Below are 19,147 nucleotides of genomic sequence, written 5' to 3' on the forward strand. Positions count from 1 at the left end.
GCCACAGAGAGAGAGAGGCAGAGACACAGGCAGAGGGAGGAGCAGGCTCCATGCAGGGAGCCTGACGTGGGACTTGATCCTGGGTCTCCAGGAATCACACCCAGGGCGGAAGGCAGGGAGGGGCTAAACCGCTGGGCCACTCAGGCTGTCCTGGGTGCCAAACTTAAATAACAAAGTGGCTCCTGGGGGGACATTCCCCCCTCCCCAGTTTTATTGAGAAATAATTGACGTGTAACACTGTGTTAGTTTAAGGTATGCAGTGTAATGATTCGGTACATGTATATACGCAAAATGGTCACAGTAAGTCTAGTTAACATCTGCCTCACATAATTATACTTTTTTTTTCTTCTCATGATGATAGCTTTTATGATCTACTGCCTTAGTAACTTTCAAATATACAGACAGTATTATTAACTGTAGTCACTGTGCTGTACATTATATGTCCAAGATTTAATTATTTTATGACTGGACGTTTGTACCTTTTGACCACCTTCACCCGTTTCTTGCACCCCGCTCCCAGCCCCTGCCTCTGGCCACCACCAATCTGCTCTCTGTATCTGTGAGTTCAGTTTTTTAGGTTTCACGTAGTAGTGAGTCACACAGTACTTGTCTTTCATTGTCTTAGCTTATTTCACTAAGCAAAACTCCCTCCAGTTTCATCCATGTTGTCCAAAAATGGCAGGGTTTCCTTCTTTTTATGACTGAATAATATCTGAATAATATTCCACACTCTGTGTGCATATACACCACATTTTCTTTCACAGGGACATTTCCATCTTTCTCTCTTCCTATCCCAGAGGAATTGCAGACTCCTTATCAGAATAGACCTTATCTCGAGGCTCCCTTCTTCCACTCTGCCCAGTTACTTGACAAGCTCAGAGTTCACTGTCAGCTCCCCTTTCCAGCGAGCAGCAAATCTCTCAGACCCTGTCGTTGCTCCCTCATCTCCTGTCTTGACTAGTGGCCTCAGCTGGTCTCTGTCCCTCACTCGTCCCTCCCTCCCCTCCCCACCCCCAGTCATGCTTATCAGGTAGGAGTGAGGTCAGGAGTTTCCATGGGTTCAGGCTTGCCTTCCGGGCAAGGACGGGGCCCCAGTGCCTCCCACTGTCTGTGTCCTTCAAAGTGCTCCTGAAACTGCAGCATTTGCTTCAGTGCTTTTGCACATGTTTATTCCCATCCAGAATTTTCTCCCAATGCCATACCTCCTCTCCCATACCAAATTTGTTCAGGTCTGTAACTGCTCTTCCTTCCTTAAAACTCAGTTATCACCATTTCTGGAATCACCTTCTTTGGAACCTCTCCTTTTGACTGATCGACCCATGTGGGTTTTTTCCCTTGTTTGTAAACTCACAGTATTGTCATTTATTTGTTCACAAGTCTGCTCTCCTGGGCCAGGAATCCTTGAAAGCCCAGCTTTTATTTTACACATTCTGTGTCTGTAGTACCTAGCAAAGAGTCTGTATAAGTACTCGAGTGTTTGCAGAATAGCTAATAAATTTGGTAACATAGGCTGCAACCTTCTAAAATATGAAGGTTAGTGAATCTTTCAAATCGATAGTCTCTTTTACTGAAAGTATTTTGGAGAAAGAATGTAGGAATTGGTCTTTAGGAGATTGTTATAGGTCAGGGATCTAATTTCCAGAAAAAAAAAATCATAGCTTCTTTCATAATCCATTGGTGATTAATACACCTAAATATGGGTCCCCTGTGATTTCACAAACATTTCTGTGGTGCCTGCTGTGTGGCAGGCATTGCAGTCACGTTCAACTTTGTAGAATGAAAGACATCCTGTAATCACTCTACGTGTTTTGGTTCCACAGCTTTATGAAAACTTCATCAGTGAATTTGAACACAGGTAAAACACCTTTGTCAGTTTTTTACTTTGAACATGAACTTTGAACATTGATACTAATGACACTCAAAGCCTGGTGATTTTTATTTCAGGGTGAATCCTCTGTCCCTGGTAGAAATTATTCTTCACGTAGTTAGACAGATGACTGGTGAGTCTCACTTTGTTTCATAAAGAAGCAGATACAAATGGTAATTAAAATTATTTCAAAATATAAGTTAAATAAACTTTTACATTTTGATAGAAAATAACAGCCTCGGGCAGCCTGGTTGGCTCAGCGATTTAGCTCTGCCATCGACCCAGGGCATGATCTTGGAGACCCGGGATCAAGCCCCACGTTGGGCTCCCTGCATGGAGCCTGCTTCTCCTTCTGCCTGTGTATCTGCCTCCCTCTCTCTCTCTTTCTCATGAATAAATAAATAAATAAAATCTTTAAAAAAAAAAAAGAAAATATCAGACTCTAAGTTACCTTTTTATTGTATTGTATGTTCTAACCTAAAGATTATCTTACCTAAGTGTTGTGATTGGTAGGAACTGGTCTCTAAGGAGACACTGTCTTTTTTAAAAGACACTGTGTTTTTTTTGACATTGTTCTTCTGCCTTTTCTAGATCCTAATGTGGCTCTTACTTTTCTGGAAAAGACTCGCGAAAAGGTAAATGTGAAGTCTGAGTCAAATCTTTAGAATATGCATGACTTATAGTTTGTGTTTACGTTTGCTACACACACTTTAGAGACAAATTTGTTTCTAGTCATGTAAGTGAAGCCATACGCAGATGTTTTGTTAGTCTCCTGCCCACACTTCTCAGGTTCCCTTGTTTCTGATGTCTGTAGGTGAAAAGTAGCGATGAGGCAGTGATCCTGTGTAAAACTGCAATTGGAGCTCTAAAATTAAACATCGGGGACCTACAGGTTACAAAGGTAATGTTACCATAATACAGGTTTATCTTTAGTTTAAAAAGTTGATTATGGAGTCATGGGGAAAAATCTCATTTTTTCTATTTTAACTTTTAAGGTGACTTTACATTATAGAAAAGTTGCAAACAGCACAAAGAACTCTCATTTACCTCCCTCACACTCTCTCATTGCTCCATCATTCTCTGTGTGTGCTTGTGGTGTTTTGTTTTGTTTTGTTTTGTTTTGTTTTTCCAAAACCATTGACAGTCAGTTGCTGATATGAGTCTTGTTACCATTTAACATAAGCGGACTGCCCTGGGTGAGCACAGCACGTCCATCAGCAGGAGGGGTCCAGACAGCCTCAGACTGTTCGCATGGGCCCTCGCTGACCAGGGTCAGCTCACTCAGTGCAACAGGTCACAGGCTGCTCCTCCTCTCTCTCTGCCTCCTGATCTTTGCTGAAATTTCCTGTCCTTATTTTTGCTTTAGTGTAATTTTGGGGACAGATGTGGATATCAGTGGCAGTAAAACCAACTTGTGTGGTCAGTCTACCTTACTGAACCAGAGACTACATGTGTGTTTATGTTGTTTGGGTTTGTGTTAAGAAAATATTGGGGTAACCGTTCATGTTCTCATTGCCCTGAAGTAACACTTCTTATTTTTTGTTGCTTCCCGGTTCTAGTCTGCATACATACTTACTACATTTTGCTTTGAAATATTTAACACTTCTCGAAAGCCACAGAATACTAGAAGAAATCCCCACCCAGCATAGGAATGACGCAGCACTGCACAGTCGGAGCTGCTGGGCCGTCACAGCACATTCCTGCTCCAGCAGCGCGCTCTGCGCATGTCCTGATGCTCACTAGACAGGGATGTGTTACGTCTAAGTGAGGTTTAGTGTTGTTTTAAGTTAACGGGCTCAGTGTGAGGTTTAAGAATCATCGTGTTGCTACCTGTGACCCATTCGTTCTTACTGGCCCTTCATATTTCACTGTGACTTTCACAGTGTATGTATCAGTTCTCTATTAAAGGGATTCAGAGTGTTCAGAGTGTTAGGAACAGTGCTGTTACTTATCTCGGCATTTCTATGGCTGCTTCTTCGTGTACGTGGGCACAATCTCACCAAGGCACGTGCCTGGTGTGTGCCCTCTGCCTTTACCAGATGGGGTCAGACCTTTCTCCAAGATGGCTCACACTTCCCTGGCACCGTACAAGCACTTCCAAAGCTCCGTATCATCAACACTTGGTATTTTCAGACTATTTAATTTTTGCCAGTCTGGTGAAGATGAAATGCCATCTCATTGGGGGTTTTTTTGACAGCTCCATTCATGTCTCCACTTCTGTAAATTGCCTGTGAATACTTTTTCTTTTATCCATTTTACTGTGCTACTTCTGTTGATTAGTAAGAATTCTTTATATAGCTTTAGTTGTACCCCCTTGTGGGTTACGTGAAAAATGTCCTTTCCCAGTCTGTAGCTTTTCCTTCTTCTGTCTTGGATGAACTGAAGCTCTCTATTTTAACATAGTCTTGTCTGTCTGTTTCCTTAAAAATGTTTTAAGTCAGGGCCGCCTGAGTGGTTCAGTGGATTGAACATCTGCCCTCGGCTCAGGTCATGATCCCAGGGTCCTGGGATCAAGTCCCACAACAGGCTCCCTGCTCAGTGGGAAGCCTGCTTCTCCCTTTTTCTCTGCCGCTTCCCCTACTTGTGTACATTCACGCTCTCTCTCAAATAAATCTTTAAAAAAAAGTTTTAAGTTAAAAAGAAAGGCGATTTTGCTTCCTGCGTGTAGGAAACAATTGAAGATGTTGAAGAGATGCTCAACAACCTCCCTGGTGTGACCTCGGTTCACAGTCGTTTCTACGACCTCTCCAGTAAATACTATCAAACAATCGGAAACCATGCATCCTACTACAAAGATGCTCTGCGGTTTCTGGGCTGCGTCGATATCAAGGATCTGCCAGGTAACATGGAGCCGTTAAAAGTCCATGTCGAAGGAGCATGTTCTTGAGGTGTAGTAGCAGGTCTGGGCTGGGAAATTACTCTGGTGTATCCATCCATCCACTGAAGAAAGCCCAAGTAGTGAGAGGGTGGAAAGAGCCATGCAAGCATTAGTTTCTGTGTGAGTCTGCCTTCAGCATTTAGCTCAGGTGAAAATGAGGCTGCGCCCTATAGCCCTTCCCTGTTCCTTCTCCATCTTGCCTGTTCTCTGAACCAGAGGCCTTGGTGAGAAGCCAGCCATGTCGACGCCTTGGCCCCAGCTCATGAAGGGTGTGGTGAAGCCCTGTACCTGAGAACCTGGTTCTGGAAACTGAAAAGACCCAGGGGGATTCCTTACAAAAACCTTTTCAAGGATTTGAGGAATAGAAAGAAAAGTGAACAATGAGTTTTAGGAAAAGTGCAAGGAGTATGTTTAGAAAAGAAATGTGAGCCCATTTTAGATGTTTCTTGCAGTACACTTGTTGAGGCTGTGGAGGCCAGCGTCCCGTAGAAATGTTAATGCAGTTTTAATTCCAGCAACTCCAGAAAAACATACTGGAAAAAGCAAGTACTGCAGTCAGGCGAGGGGAATTGTTGTGTAGGAACAGAAGTAGGTTCACTCTAGTCCAAAAAGAGGCTAGATGAGGTGATTTTAAGAGAAACAAGGTATTGCTTCCAGGAAGTAGAGTAGCTGAAAATATAAATAGATTCACGTATTTAGGTAAAGATGAGTAAATGAACGTCTTTCCCATAAAACCCGTATATATGGTTCCAGGTATAATTTAAGGTACTCCAGTACTTTAAAAAAAAGATGACTAGTAGGGCGCCTGGGTGGCTCAGTCACTAAGCAACCGGTTCTGGGTTTCAACTCCAGTCACGATCTTGGACGCCCTGAGATTGAGCTCCGTGTCAGAGCTCTGTGCTAGGCATGGAGCCTGCTTCAGATTCTCTCCCTCTCCCCCTCCCCACCTCTCAAAAAAAAACCCAAAAGTGATAAAACAATTTTCAAAGGCTTTGTGAAATAACCATTGTGGGGAATGGTTTCTTTACTTTTTTATGAGATTTTTAAAGCCAAACAGGACTGATGCTCATAACTGGGATATGTCACTGGAGCTGTGTTGTTGCCGTAGTGTCTGAACAGCAGGAGAGAGCTTTCACGCTGGGACTAGCAGGACTTCTTGGCGAGGGCGTTTTTAACTTTGGAGAACTCGTAAGTGGATCCTGGGCACAGATTTCTTAACAAGGGGGAGACTAATGTGGTTTTTTATGCCAGCTAACCATCTCATCCTCGCAGCTCATGCACCCCGTGCTGGAATCACTGAGGAGCACTGACCGACAGTGGCTGATTGACACCCTGTATGCCTTTAACAGTGGTAACGTAGAGAGATTCCAGACGCTGAAGACTGCCTGGGGCCAGCAGGTCAGTCAGGAAGGACAACTGAGCACTCCTGCCACGCTCCTGGCTCTCGTTCATCCTGCGTCTGTACATTTATTCCACAGACGTTTTCTGTTCACCTGCCTGCTACACACCAGGCACTGGGAAGACAGATTAAGACAGGCCTGTCCTGCTCTCAGAGCAGAGGGTTAAGGGGCTTGTTACGGTACTTAGTTACTGTGGTAGTGAACAGTGTGATGGGGGAGCGTCATCTGGGTGACAGGGGAGTCACAGAAAACTACCCAAAAGAAGTAATGCCCTTTGTCTGATCTTAGGCATGAGTAGAGTTTAGCCAAGTGAAGAATATGAGAAGAGTACATACAGCAGAGGAAAGGGAAGCCTTTCGCATGTTCTGAACTGAAACAGTCTGTGAGGCTAAAGTGACTGATGAGAGCTGGGGAGAGCCTCAGGTGTGGGACGGCAGGACAGTCCTGCAGGAAGGGAGTGGTCAGTATAGAGGGAAAGGGGTGGGAAGGGGAGAGGCCAGCAGGCCAGGAGAGGAGCCATCTGGAGGTGTGAATTAAGGAGAAGAGGTATTGAATGAGGACCTGAGCTTTCATAGTTAAGCTTATTTTTTTAAATGAAATTATTAGAAGCAAATATTACTAAATTGTTCATAGTGATAGGGATTATGGTTGTATTACTGTTTTTTATACTTTTCTGAAACTTCAACTTTTTAAAATTCAAAATAAGCTAATAGAAATGACACATAATGGAGCTGAGTAGATGTGAATGGACTGTGAAGAGGCAGAGAGCAAATCCATCCAACCCCAGCTGTAGCGTGTGTTGATCTCTGAAAGAAACAAATGTGCCGCCTGGCAAACAAGCTGACTGGCTGTAGAAACCTAAGGAAAAAGAACTTCAGGGGTGTGTTGCCAGCGCTATCGAAGCAGCGAGGGCCCATTTCAGGGGAGTGGGCTCTTTCTGAAGAACTTTTCCTGCCTTGTCTCTGTGGCAGAAATGGCCCCAGGAGCTCTGCCTGTGTTGGGGTGTGAGTTCCTAGATGATTGAATCAGGGCACTCATCCTCCTTTTTGTCTCTGCCCATCAGTAACCCATGACCCACGAGTCTCCTTGAAAGGCCTGCACCTGGGTCCTGGCCCCTGGTGTCCCTGGCATTAGTGTAAATCTTACCTCTTAAATGGCTTATGCAGGAGCACGGTTTTTCAGGGATGCACCAGTTAGTGATGTCTTGAGAGAAGTGAGCCTCCGGGACCCTGCAGTATATGGTGTTTTCGTTTGATCTGCTGTAGAAAGAATTTCAAAGCCCAGGTTAGGTAAGTGATGTCTTTCTCCTTTTCAGCCTGATTTGGCAGCCAACGAGGCCCAGCTGCTGAGGAAAATCCAATTGTTGTGCCTCATGGAGGTAAGCAAGCTGCAGGAACTACTCTGATTTCAGACCCTGCAGATGAGCCCTCGGGGTCCTGCACACTCTAGGCTGCACCCCCTCTCCATCACCTTCCCTTTTTTTCTGTCACCATTTGCATTTTTAAGTTTGTATGTGGGTCTCATCTTCGATGATGACTGCGCTAGAGTAGCTGCCGCCTCGTTGTATGCACCATTCTTCATCAACATGCTGGTCTCTCTTTCCCTGTAGAGTGTAAGCTTCTTAAGGAAAGCAGCCTTGTGGGTCTGGGCCAGCACACTGTCCCCAGCTCAAGCACTTGCTCAGGGCATGAATACTGACCGTTGCCGACAGTAGCTGTGGAGTTCAGTTCACTGTGTCATCTAAGCATGGAAAGCTCGCTCCTAATAAGATCCACGGCTACTACAGTTAAGGAAGAGTTTAGTGTATGCGATAGTAATAGTTGTATTATCAGAAGCATCCTTATGAGTCAGCTCTCTGACAGTCTTTATTTGGAAAAATAGTTAACAAACAAAAAAAATGTTTTTCAGATGACTTTCACACGACCTGCCAATCACAGACAACTCACTTTTGAAGAAATTGCCAAAAGTGCTAAAATCACTGTGAACGAGGTACAGCTGTTGGATTCAGGAGGGTCAGTGGGAAAGCCCAGAGGGATCGGGCCTCCTGTGAGCACTGCTCCAGGCCCCAGACCACAGAAGACATGGTGTCATGTCCCCCCACACACGGGGCCTTGGGCTGTCTCCCACGGCCGCTCTCTGCGCAGGTGGAGTTGCTGGTGATGAAGGCGCTCTCAGTGGGGCTGGTGAAAGGCAGCATTGACGAGGTGGATAAGCGGGTTCACATGACCTGGGTGCAGCCCCGTGTGCTGGATCTGCAGCAGGTAACACAGTTCATGTCCGTGGGTGGTTCGTATGCTCTCTGTGCTTGTCTCGGTTTCACTTGGATGGAAGCCATTAGGAAGAAAGCAGTATTGACGGGGGATTCTGGAGAATCTGTTACTGCTGTTTGGAATAGGGGTTTTTCAAAGAACCTAATTTAATGCAAGCCTGGGTTTGAACCCTGTGTTTAAAAGCTTATCCTAATTACAGTGTTGGCTGTGCTGATGATGCCTTTTAATCTTAAAATTGGTACTCAGATCAAATATGTTCCTAGTTCTGTGGTTTGAGCTCAGGTCCATTTGTCCATATTTGCTGGAAATTTAATCCTGTGGATTTCCTCTATTCTTGCCTGCTTTCTTTCATGCAGGTTTTTTTTTAAATGTCATTGTGATAAGAACTACCTGGGATAATCCCATCTCGCACAGCCCACTCCCCCAGCTCTGATGCACCATAGAATTAGCTGGAGAGGTGCAGCTGTGATTCCCAAGTATCCTAACATCCTGGTCCTGCTTTGCCTCAGATCAAGGGGATGAAGGACCGCCTGGAGTTCTGGTGCACCGATGTGAGGAGCATGGAGATGCTGGTGGAGCACCAGGCCCACGACATCCTCACCTAGTGCTCCTGCCTCACCGTCTGTGGCAGCTGGGAAGACCTGTGTTCCTGAGGGAGTAGGGGGTGGGATTGTGTTTGTGGAGTGGGGACTGTTCTCCCTGCTGTGAAATCAGGACGTCACTCATGGGGGGCCCGCCTGCAGAGAGAAGCCTCCTTTGTGGGGGTGTCCTGTAGCTCTCGGTGGGGAGGGGTCACGGGTCTCCAGTGAGGAGGAGGCGGGCAAGAGTGTGTGTGTGCCCCAAGGAACGAGGAGTAGCCCTCAAGTGTGTGGGGACGCCACTCAGGCTCATCTCCACCATCTACCTGTGTGAACATCTCTTGCTGTTGTTCAAGAATGTTCCTGTAATAAACGCCTTTGTTTTGTCTATTTGTGGTTCTGCTTTCTTAGTCTTAGCTCCCAGGTCAAGCCTGGGCCCAAGAGATAAGAAAGCAGGAGATGGAAGATGGCTTGGTGGGGGTCTGGCTTCGGCCCTCCTCTCCTACCCTGGGAAAAGGGCGTCTCTGCATGTACGGCCACTGAGCAGAGCTGGGCACAGACGTGTCCACTGAGATCGACAGAGTCGTCCACCCACTACCACCCAGCTGGCCCTCAGCCCAGGGCATCCAGGGAGGGGGGATGCTCATATAGAAAGAATCACCAAGTGAACACTAGGTGGAGGGAAGGTTTAATGCGATCTTTCATCCAGTGCCTGGATCCTGAGCTGCAGGGCCTTCATTTGGTGGAGCCTGTCTTGTAGCTCTCCAGGTGGAACAGGACCCAGCCCGCGGGGGTCAGGAAGCTGAGGAACATCACGGATAGCCCGATGGCTTGCTCCTGGGTGAGGAAAGCACATGTGAGTCCACCAGGCCAGTACCAACATTCCTGGGTCACCGCAGTGTGGACCCCTGGCAACCAGAGTGGCAGTCCACACTTAGGGACGTTCTGCCCCACCCCCTGTGCTCCCATGGGACCCCTCGGCCCAGCCTGACATCTGGTGTGTGAATGGGGACACTGGTCCTCAGCGTGGACTTGGGCTGGCAGCCCTCTGTCTATGCAGCAGGACCCTCTCCTCAGCAACCCCCCAAGAGCCTGCTGGGCCTGGCCTTGTGTGCCTCAACCTTGAACTCCTGACCTGGCAAAACATGTGCACGTCAGGTGCTGTGCGGGACGGATTCCGGCCATACAAGGGCAGGGTCATTTTCCCTAAATGGCGGTCCTGCTCAGAAGCCTGGACGGAGGAGACGGGACTCCCTGCACTGTGTGCCATCCCACCCGGGGCCCGGTTCCAAAGAACCTACTACACTACACCTTCACTCAGTTTCCTCCTGAAACAGCCTGGGCCCAATCATCCCTGCCTGTTCCCTTAAGCAGTCAGACGCCAGGTTGGAGACCAGTCCTTCCTCTTGAATTTGCCTCCCAGTGGTTTCAAAGCAACGTGAGCCCAGAACGAGGCCTTTAGGCGGGGTTCTGAGCTTAGCCTCACCACGTGACCTTGAACAGATGACCTTCTAGACTTAGTTTATTGCTGCTTAACCCAGAGGTAGTTGTGTGCTCTCCCGGAGCCCGAGGGAGCCTGAGGGCTGTGTTTTCGCCTGTGCTCTCCCGGGCCCTCCGAGCAGCCCACTTTCCCCACCCGTGGGCGGTGAAGCTGGAGTGTACACTGAGTGCCCTTCAAGCTCTGCCATTGGCCGGAGGGCAAATGGGGGCCTGAGAACAGAAAGACCAGCATCCCCAGCTGACCGCTAGCTGCTTTGGGAGCCTGACCTCCAGGCGATGGACCCAAGGACCCCCTTCCCCCTTCCCGGGGTGGGGGCTGATTTCTAGCGCGAGGATCACCTTTGGGATCTGTGAGCCTGAGAATACAAGTTTCCTCCCCTTTATCAGCCTGGCCTCCCGTGTCCTGCCCCCAAACCCACCTCATCTGCAAAACAACGCAGGACTGCCCACTCCCCGTGCTCCAGCCAGCACCCCTCCGTGGAGGTTCTTACCATGGGAGAAGTGGGCGTCCTGGCCGGCTTGGCGGAGACGTGTGCCCTGGGGACCACCCAGCCCCTCAGGGGCGTCTGCAGCAGCCTGGGGGCCAAGGCCAACCTGAGCATGGTGGTCCAGCCGCACTCCGGGAGTCCAGCAAGGTCCGTGTATCCGCTCAGCGCGTCCTCTGCTCACTCGGGCGCTGGGGCTTTTTATAGCTCAAGTGGGGAGCAGCAGCTGTCCCCTCCTGTCACGGCGCTTGGCCGACAGGACACCAGCTTGGAAGCGGGAGACCGGCGGCATCAGGCTGCAGCCTCCAGGCCCAGCCTGTGCTGTGGCCCCCAGGGGCTTCGAGCCTGTCCCCGCGCAGGCAGGCTTGGCCTTCTCTGCGAACAGCCTGCAGGTCTCCGTCAAGAAGGCGTCCGACAAAGCGGCAGGACTGGGGAAGTCGGAGAATTTGAGAAAGCAGGGGGAGAAGTGACAGGATTTAAGAGGAACCCAAGTTCCTGGAGTGGCCACTTACAGCGCCCTGTGGAGCTATTTTAAAGTTCTCCAACTTCGGGATTCCAGGCTGAGCTGCCCGGCCTGTGGATCTCCGTCCCGGGCCCGGCTGCGAGTCCAAGCGGTGCAGCCTCGCCCCCAGAGGGGACCCCGGGTCTGCAGCGCCGGGAAGCCCAGGGAAGCTGAGCAGACGCGCTGAGCCCCGAGGAGGCCCGGGGCGCTCTGGGCCCACGTCGCTTGTGAAGGGTCCCAGGGCCACTTGTGCTGGGGCTGCGATGCCCAGCGGCCCCGGGGAGTCGGCCTGTGAGCCACCCCACACCGCGTGTGAGCTCGGAGCCTCCCGGTCTCTCTTCTCTTCAGAGACTGCGTCGCTCGTGTCTTCCCACAACGATCATCTACTCGAGAATTTGTTTTCCTGCTCTGAGGGGTTGTGTCCCCCCGTTTCACTGTACAACCCTCTGCTCCCGCTGCTCATTTCCCCGAAGTCACAGACGTGACCAGATGTGACCCATTGTCGACCGCAGTGACTCTGCTCCAGGACAGCAGTGGCCCTGAGCCCCTGGGCTGAGTCGCGGCCAAGCTCGCGTCCCCAGCAGCTGCTGCAGCCCTCTGTCCCTGCTCACTGGATGCTGAACCCCTGCTCCAAGTCCTGCCTGAGTGCTGCCAGCCCGTCCACCTCCTGCTGAACACGTGGGCCTCGGGGTTGCAGCTGCTGACCGGCCATGGTATTTAGGGTGTGCCGACGCTCATGACCGCTGTCCCCGCCCTGAGCGCACTGGCCGAGGCCCTGCGGACCGTCCGGGCCGGCCCGTCCCCTGCCCGGCTGTTCGGGTCCAAGTGTGAGCACCGTGCCCATTTCCTCCGCTGCTCACACTCCATAGGCCCCAGCCCCGCCCAGTCCAACCTTGACCGTGTGCTCCGAGGCTGCCAGCCCAGGGGCCCCACCCAGCGGCCAGGGTGGCCCTCGGGGAGCCGCCGCCCTGCCCACCCGTGCCCCACCCAGCTGCTCCCCTGGCTTCGGGGCCCTCAGCTGCTGCCCTACACCCTCCTGCGGCCTCACCTGGGCAGCCTTTGCCTCCTGTTTCCGAGGCCTCGGGCCCCGTCCCAATGTCCCCACGGCCTCCCCTTGGTCACACCCATGTGCTGATGGGCTGCTCCCGGCGGCCCGAGCCATGAGGACCAGGCCCTGCTGGCTGCCCTGAGCGGCTGGGCCTGGTGGGCGAGCAGCGCTGCGGAAGGCCGCAGGGGCCGGTGTGGCCGCGGGGCGGCAGGGACAGGCCCGAGCGTGGCCGGTACTGGCGTGACTTGGGGACACGAGGCCCGGCAGCAGTTCGCTGCACCGTCAGCGCAGCCTGGATGGGCATGCGCAGCCCGGGCGCTCCGTGGCTGTCGGGCCCAGGAGCACGGCCACCGTCATCCCCGCGGCCACGGCGCGCAGCTCGTCGGCCTCCGGGCAGGCTGACGCCTGACTCCGTGGTGGTTCTTCCTGGAAGCCGCGGGGTGCAGATGCCGAGCCGCCCGCCCCCCGCCCGCAGCCCCAGCGGCTTGGCTCTCCCGCGAGGAGGAGGAAGCGCTCGGGGCGGGAGGACGGCTGCCCTGTGACCTCGGTCCCTCCTCTGCAGTAATCCCTTCCGCCTAAGCCCTTAATCACAGCTTTGGGGTCTGGTCGGGAATAGGCCGCGGGTCACGATCCGTCACGCGCCTACAGTGTTTCTTCCTGCACGAAGGAGGCCCGCTGTCCCCAGGCACCCAGGCCTGGCTCCCAGGGAGGGCTCCTCCGCGTCCCCAGCCTGGGGGGCCGGGGTGTAGGGGTGGGGTGCCGCCACATGGAGGACGCCCTGCTGGGGGCCGCGGCCCAAGGGCGGGAAGCATCCCCCCCTCTCCAGAGGACCTCTGCGCACCAGCCTGACCCCCTTTGCCTGCATCCCCAGAGGCCTGGGCTCTCCAGCCTTCCCCCGGCGCAGACGTGCCTTCCGCATCTCGGTGCTCATGTCGCTTTGGGGGCTCCTCCGGCCACCACAGTGAGCTTCAGACTTCACCATGACCACGTTTTCAGGGTTCAAACCAAACCCTACACAGATCCGTCCTGCCCGCATCACACACAGATGCCGCCGGAGGTGGGGAGCCTGGCACGGCCCCCCTTCATTGCCCCAAGGCCGCACGATGCCCCCACAGAGTGCTGCTCTGTGCGCCGGACTCTCCTCCACCTGGAAGGACAGTGCGATGACCCACAGAGAAAGGGGCGGTGGCCAAGTGGGGGATGAGGGGTCATGTTGAATAAGACAGTAAAAGGCTCTGAGGGGTGCAGGGTGGGATGAGTCCCCCCCGTAACTGTAGGAGAAATCAAGGCTTGGAAAAGGAGCAGGGCCCAGGGACCAGGTAGAGCCAGGCCTGGTCCCACCTGTCGTGGCAGGAGTTGCATCAGGAAGGGCTCCCGAGGGCTCTGGAAGCTCGACATACCCTGTCGCCTGGATCTTCACCCCCATCTCCCTCCTCCACCCACACCTGGCACATAGCTTCCCCTGCCCTTGCCCTCACCCTACCGCCCCTGGGGGTTGACGTGGGAGACCAGCCACCTGCACACATCCTCCCTCTCAAGGCTTCCTGGAAGGTCTGGGGTCACACTGTGGGCACATGGCACCACCCTGTGTCCGTACCTGGAACCACAGGAGACAAAGCAGAGAGGCTGACCTTGAGGCACAGGTTCTAGCGTCAGGGACCCAGAAAACAGGCACGTGCATGCAAACGTGCATATTACTCATTTTTAGATTCTATTAACTTATTTTAGAGACAGAGAGCAGGTGCAGGGGGAGGAGCAGAGGGAGAGGGAGAAGCAGACTGAGTGCTGAGTGCAGAGCCCGACACAGGGCTCGATTCCACGACCCAGAGATCACGACCTCGAATCAAGAGGCAGATGCTCAAACAACCGCACCACCCAGGTGCCCCAAACTTTTGAAAATCGATTTCATCACTTAAAACGTCGGTTCTCAAAGTCTGGCCCGTGGACCAGCAGCATCAGTGTCACCTGGAAACTTCTAGAACTCATTTAGGAAGTCTGGTCGTCTCGGCTGCCGTGACAATAGCCTTCCTAGGGAACTATGATGCACATATATGGCTAAGAACCATTTTGTGTCATATAAAAATTTATGCTTCATGCTATTTTGTTCAAAACTAAATTTCCACTTCCAAAAAGATTAAACTCTCACCCAGACGGCAAAACTCAGCCCCTTCCCTTTATCCACAGACACAGGTCCACTTCGTGCTTCTCAGCCATGCAGCACCTAGTGAACACTCAGCTTGCGGGTAGAGATGGAGTCTCCAGCCGTGCCTTCCTCAGCCCACCTCTGCCTCACTGCCCTGGAGCCCGCTCTCAGAGGGGCCTGCCCATGTGGGACGTGCCCGCAGACACTCCGGGCCACTCCACAGTCAGTACTTCACCAGCACCCCGTTCTCTGGCATGACGGCTAATTGCATGTGTCAGCTCTGCCGGGCCCCGATGCCCAGATATTGGGTCAAGCATTATTCTGGATGTTCCTGTGAAGGCGATTTTTGGTTGAGACTAACATTTAAATGGGTGGACTTAGAGTAAAGCAGATCACCCTGCACAATGTGGGTGGGCCTCGTTCAATCAGTTAAAGGCCTTGACAGAACAAAGACTGATTCCCCAAGCAAGAAGGAATCCTGCCAGCAGATGGCCTTTGGACTCGAGGCACAGCATCAGCTCCTCCCTGGGCCTCCAGACTGCTGGCCCACCCGGCCCATTTTGGAGTCTTCCACAGTCACATGAGCCCATTCCTTAAAGTAACCCCTACCCCAGCCCCACACACCCTGTTGGTCCTGACTCTGTGGTAGGACCCTAATGAATACGGTCACAGGGCTGTGCCAGCAGAGGGCCCCTGGGGGCTCAGCAGTGGAGCACCTGCCTTCAGCTCTGAGCGTGACCCTGGGGTCCTGGGATCGAGTCCCAAGTCGGGCTCCCTGCAGGAAGCCTGCTTCTCCCTCTGCCTGTGTCTCTGCCTCTCTCTCTCTCTCTCTCTCTGTGTGTCTCTCATGAATAAATAAATAAAATTAAAAAAAAAAGACTGTGCCAGAACAGAAGCCCTTTAGCTGCTTTGTCCTTTCACCTTTGGCAATAAAAATACAATTATTACACTTTCCTGTCTTTAATGTGGATCATACTAAATGATGCTAATGTAACCCAGACATGCCACTAGCAGAAACGCTTCACACCATCGACACCTGAAGCACCACTTTCTCTGGCTGTGTCAAGAGCGGTTACAGATGTAGCAGCCCAGAACGGTGTGCTGACCGTCTCCGGGGTTCCGGGGTCAGCAGCCCCGGTGTGGTTGCTGGTCCTTTGCTCAGGTCTCACCTGCTGACCTCAGGAGTCCTGAGGCCATGGTTCCCATCCGAGGCTCAGGGTCCTCCTCCAAGGTCGGCTGGTTGGCAGAGTTGAGGTCCTCGAGGGAGTAGGGCTGAAGTCCTGACCCCTGGCTGGCCGTCGGCCGGGGTCTCTGCTCACGGAGGCCACCCTTGGATCCTCGCTCCCTCAAGAAGTAATTCATAACATCTTGTTTGCTATTTCAAGGCCAGCAAGAGAATCTTTCTTGCTTCAAATCCTTCTGGCATTTTTAAAAAAGATTTTATTTATTTATTCATGAGAGACACACACACAGAGAGAGAGAGAGAGAGAGAGAGAGAGAGAGAGAGGCAGAGACAGAGGCAGAGGGAGAAGCAGGCTCCATGCAGAGAGCCCGACATAGACTCGATCCCAGGTCTCCCGGGCCTCCAGGGTCACGCTCTGGGCTAAAGGCAGGTGCTAAACCGCTGAGCCACCCAGGGATCCCTTTCTGCTCTTTCAGGGTTTCAGGCCTGCCACTTTCAAACTGGAACTTCAGGAGATCCCTGGGTAGCTCAGCGGTTGAGTGTCTGCCTTTGGCTCAGGTCATGATCCCGGGGTCCTGGGATCGAGTCCTGCATCGAGCTCCCTGCATGGAGCCTGCTTCTCCCTCTGCCTCTGTCTCTGCCTCTCTCTGTGTCTCTCATGGATAAATAAATAAAATCTTAAAAAAAAAAAAACAAACCCTGGAACTTCATCATCAGGTCTCCTGGGGCCCCAGCATGTCAACTGCAGATCTTGGGACTTCAGTCTCCACCATCATGTGAGCCAATTCCTTGTAACAAATCTATAACTGTCTGCATCCTGTTAGCTCTGTTTCCCTGGAGAACCCTGGCTAATGCAATTAGTGGGGTACATTTGTCACAATTAATGAGCGAATATTGATGCATCATTATTAACTAAAGTCTACACTTTTGGGGTGCCTAGCTGGCTCAGTCAGTGAAGTGTCTGCCTTGGGCTCAGGTCATGATCCAGGGGTCCTGGGATCAAGCTCTGTGTTGGGCTCCCTGCTCAGAGGAGAGTCTGCTTCTCCCTCTCCCTCTGCTGCTCCTCCTGCTTATGCTCTCTCTCTCTCTAATAAATAAATAAAATCTTTAAAAACAAAAAGTCCACACTCTATTCAGATTTCCTCAGTTTCCCCCTAATGTCCTCTTCCTATTCCAAGACCTCACCCAGGACATAATGTTCAGTCCTCGTGTCTCCCGAGGCCCCTCTGGGCTGTGACAGCTTCTCACGCTTTTGGGTTTTGATGACCTTGACAGTCTGGAGGAGGCCGGGTCGGGTATGCTGTAGGAGGTTGCGGTATTGCAATGTGTCGGCGGTTTTTCTCCCCATTAGGCTGGGGTTGTGGGGTTTGGGAGGATGTGCGCAGAGGCCAAGTGCCACTTGCATCACGTCTTGTCACAGGTGTGCACGTTGCCGTGACTCAGCAAGTGGTGCCGCCCTGGATGGCCTGGCTGTGCGTGCTCGTCGGGGCCTCCTGCGTGACGCTGCTCACCGCCCCCTCTTCCATCCTGTGCTCTTTGGGAGGAGGGCCCTCTGCGCAGCCCACACTTAAAAAGTGCAGGGTTATGATCCACCTCTAAAGGGTGGAATATCTGCATAAATTATTTGGAATTATTACATGAGATATTTGTCTCCCATTTATTCCTATTTATTGTTTTATCCACTTATTATTTATTCAGTTATTTATGTCAGTATGAACTCATGGGCTTTGCTTTATATGTTGGATTATAACCAATACTATTTTACTTTATTTGCTCAATTTTTTTGGCATTGAGAGTTCCTTCTTTTGGCTCCTGTATCCCTTTCACATACATAGCCTGATCGTTATGGCTTGTTTCTTCCTTTGTTTGTTTTGAGCACTTCCTCAGTTCCTGGCATGATAAAATGCTCCAGCCTCATCTTGCCTATTTTTTGCCCCAGTCTGAAAATAAGCCAAGGAGACCTGGTCCCTTTTATTGGTGAATAGCACTAGAAACCAAGATCTGGGCAGTGGGTAGACACATGACTTAATGCATTTGTCAAAATTCATAGAACGTCACAGCCCAAAGAGTGAACATTAATGTGTGCAAATTTTAAAATATCATTAGGATCTCAGGGACTCCTCGTGTGGAACAAAGGTTACATATATGAAACAATCCCATTATACATATATGAAACAATCTCTGTGAAGGGAGTGGGGGAAGGCGCTGACCCCAGTAACAGGAAATGAGTGGAGCCTGTACAGATAGAGGCAAAGAAACTGCAGTGTGTCACTCCAGCTTATACAGTAGAAAGCCAACTCAATAGAAAACACAAATGAGTAACATAACTGCCTTCCCGGACACATGGCTGCACTACCTTTCCCACCCTTTCCTGCTGTTAGGATTGACCACACGATTCTGAATGGAAGCGATATGAGTAAGTTCCTGGTCTGACCATAAACAGTCTCATGCATCAAGTTGTTTCCTAGAGCTATGTTTATAGTATGGAGAAAATGGGAATAATCTAGTTTGCATTAGTAAGATACTAGTTAAATAACTTGTGGTCAATGAAGGGTGAAAAGAATGAGATATATTTATATACACCAACATGGAAAAGATGTCCAAACCATATTGGTTGGTTAAAAAACAAATTAAGAAGCATCATATCATATCCACACAATGGGATACTATTCATCAATAAAAAGGAACAGATGTGTTACCACATGGATGAATCAAACTACACTGAGTGAAAGGGCCAGGCTCAGCAACCTACAGTCAACCTCAAGGATTGGCAAACCATCACCTATGAGAAAATTCAGGTCACATCTGGTTTTGGTATCTCCTGTGAGTAAAGAATGGTTTTGTTTTGTTTTGTTTTTTACATTTTTAAACAGTTATATAAAAAAAGGGAAAAGAAAAGAAAAAGAATACATGCAAAAATACATTTAAAAATAAAGAATAATGAAAATACAGCATATGAAGGAGTATCTAGGTGACTCAGTCAAATAAGTGTCTGTCTTCAGCTCAGGTCCTGATCCCAGGGTCCTGGGATCAAGCCCTGCATCAGACTCCATGCTCACTGGGGAGTATGCTTTTCCCTCTCCCTCTGCCTCTGACCCTCTCCACCACTTGTGTTCTCTCTTGTCGCTCTAGGCTCTCTCTCTCTCTCTCTCAAATTAATAAATAAACCCTTTTAAAAAATACAGCATATGAAAACTTGTGAGATGCAGCTAAACTCATGCCTTGAGGGAAACTTACGGTTTTAAAAGGATACATACAAAAGAAGAAAAACTGAAAACCAACGATCTAAGAAT

The 19,147-nt window shown here is 50.7% G+C and overlaps 1 protein-coding gene and 1 long non-coding RNA gene across 2 annotated transcripts in view; one reads left to right on the forward strand and one right to left on the reverse strand.

Moving 5' to 3' along the window:
• The window catches only part of PSMD13 (proteasome 26S subunit, non-ATPase 13), a 13,649-nt gene extending 4,266 nt beyond the window's left edge, over positions 1 to 9,383 (forward strand). Inside the window, exons 3-13 of the mRNA XM_055301140.1 lie at positions 1,821 to 1,855; positions 1,945 to 2,000; positions 2,459 to 2,502; positions 2,682 to 2,768; positions 4,536 to 4,707; positions 5,854 to 5,933; positions 6,018 to 6,143; positions 7,461 to 7,523; positions 8,054 to 8,134; positions 8,290 to 8,406; positions 8,925 to 9,383. Coding sequence (XP_055157115.1) covers positions 1,821 to 1,855; positions 1,945 to 2,000; positions 2,459 to 2,502; positions 2,682 to 2,768; positions 4,536 to 4,707; positions 5,854 to 5,933; positions 6,018 to 6,143; positions 7,461 to 7,523; positions 8,054 to 8,134; positions 8,290 to 8,406; positions 8,925 to 9,020 — 957 coding nt within the window. The 3' untranslated portion in view covers positions 9,021 to 9,383. The remainder of the gene's footprint in view (positions 1 to 1,820; positions 1,856 to 1,944; positions 2,001 to 2,458; positions 2,503 to 2,681; positions 2,769 to 4,535; positions 4,708 to 5,853; positions 5,934 to 6,017; positions 6,144 to 7,460; positions 7,524 to 8,053; positions 8,135 to 8,289; positions 8,407 to 8,924) is intronic.
• A 281-nt stretch (positions 9,384 to 9,664) lies between these two features.
• Positions 9,665 to 11,392, reverse strand: LOC129494304 (uncharacterized). Its single transcript, XR_008661322.1, has 2 exons — positions 10,985 to 11,392; positions 9,665 to 9,830 (listed from the first exon to the last, which is right to left on the reverse strand). It is a non-coding gene; the product is annotated as an uncharacterized LOC129494304 (long non-coding RNA).
• Between the last annotated feature and the right edge of the window lie 7,755 nt (positions 11,393 to 19,147).

This window comes from Nyctereutes procyonoides, unplaced genomic scaffold (assembly GCF_905146905.1).
Source record: "Nyctereutes procyonoides isolate TBG_1078 unplaced genomic scaffold, NYPRO_anot_genome, whole genome shotgun sequence".
Taxonomy (NCBI): domain Eukaryota; kingdom Metazoa; phylum Chordata; class Mammalia; order Carnivora; family Canidae; genus Nyctereutes; species Nyctereutes procyonoides.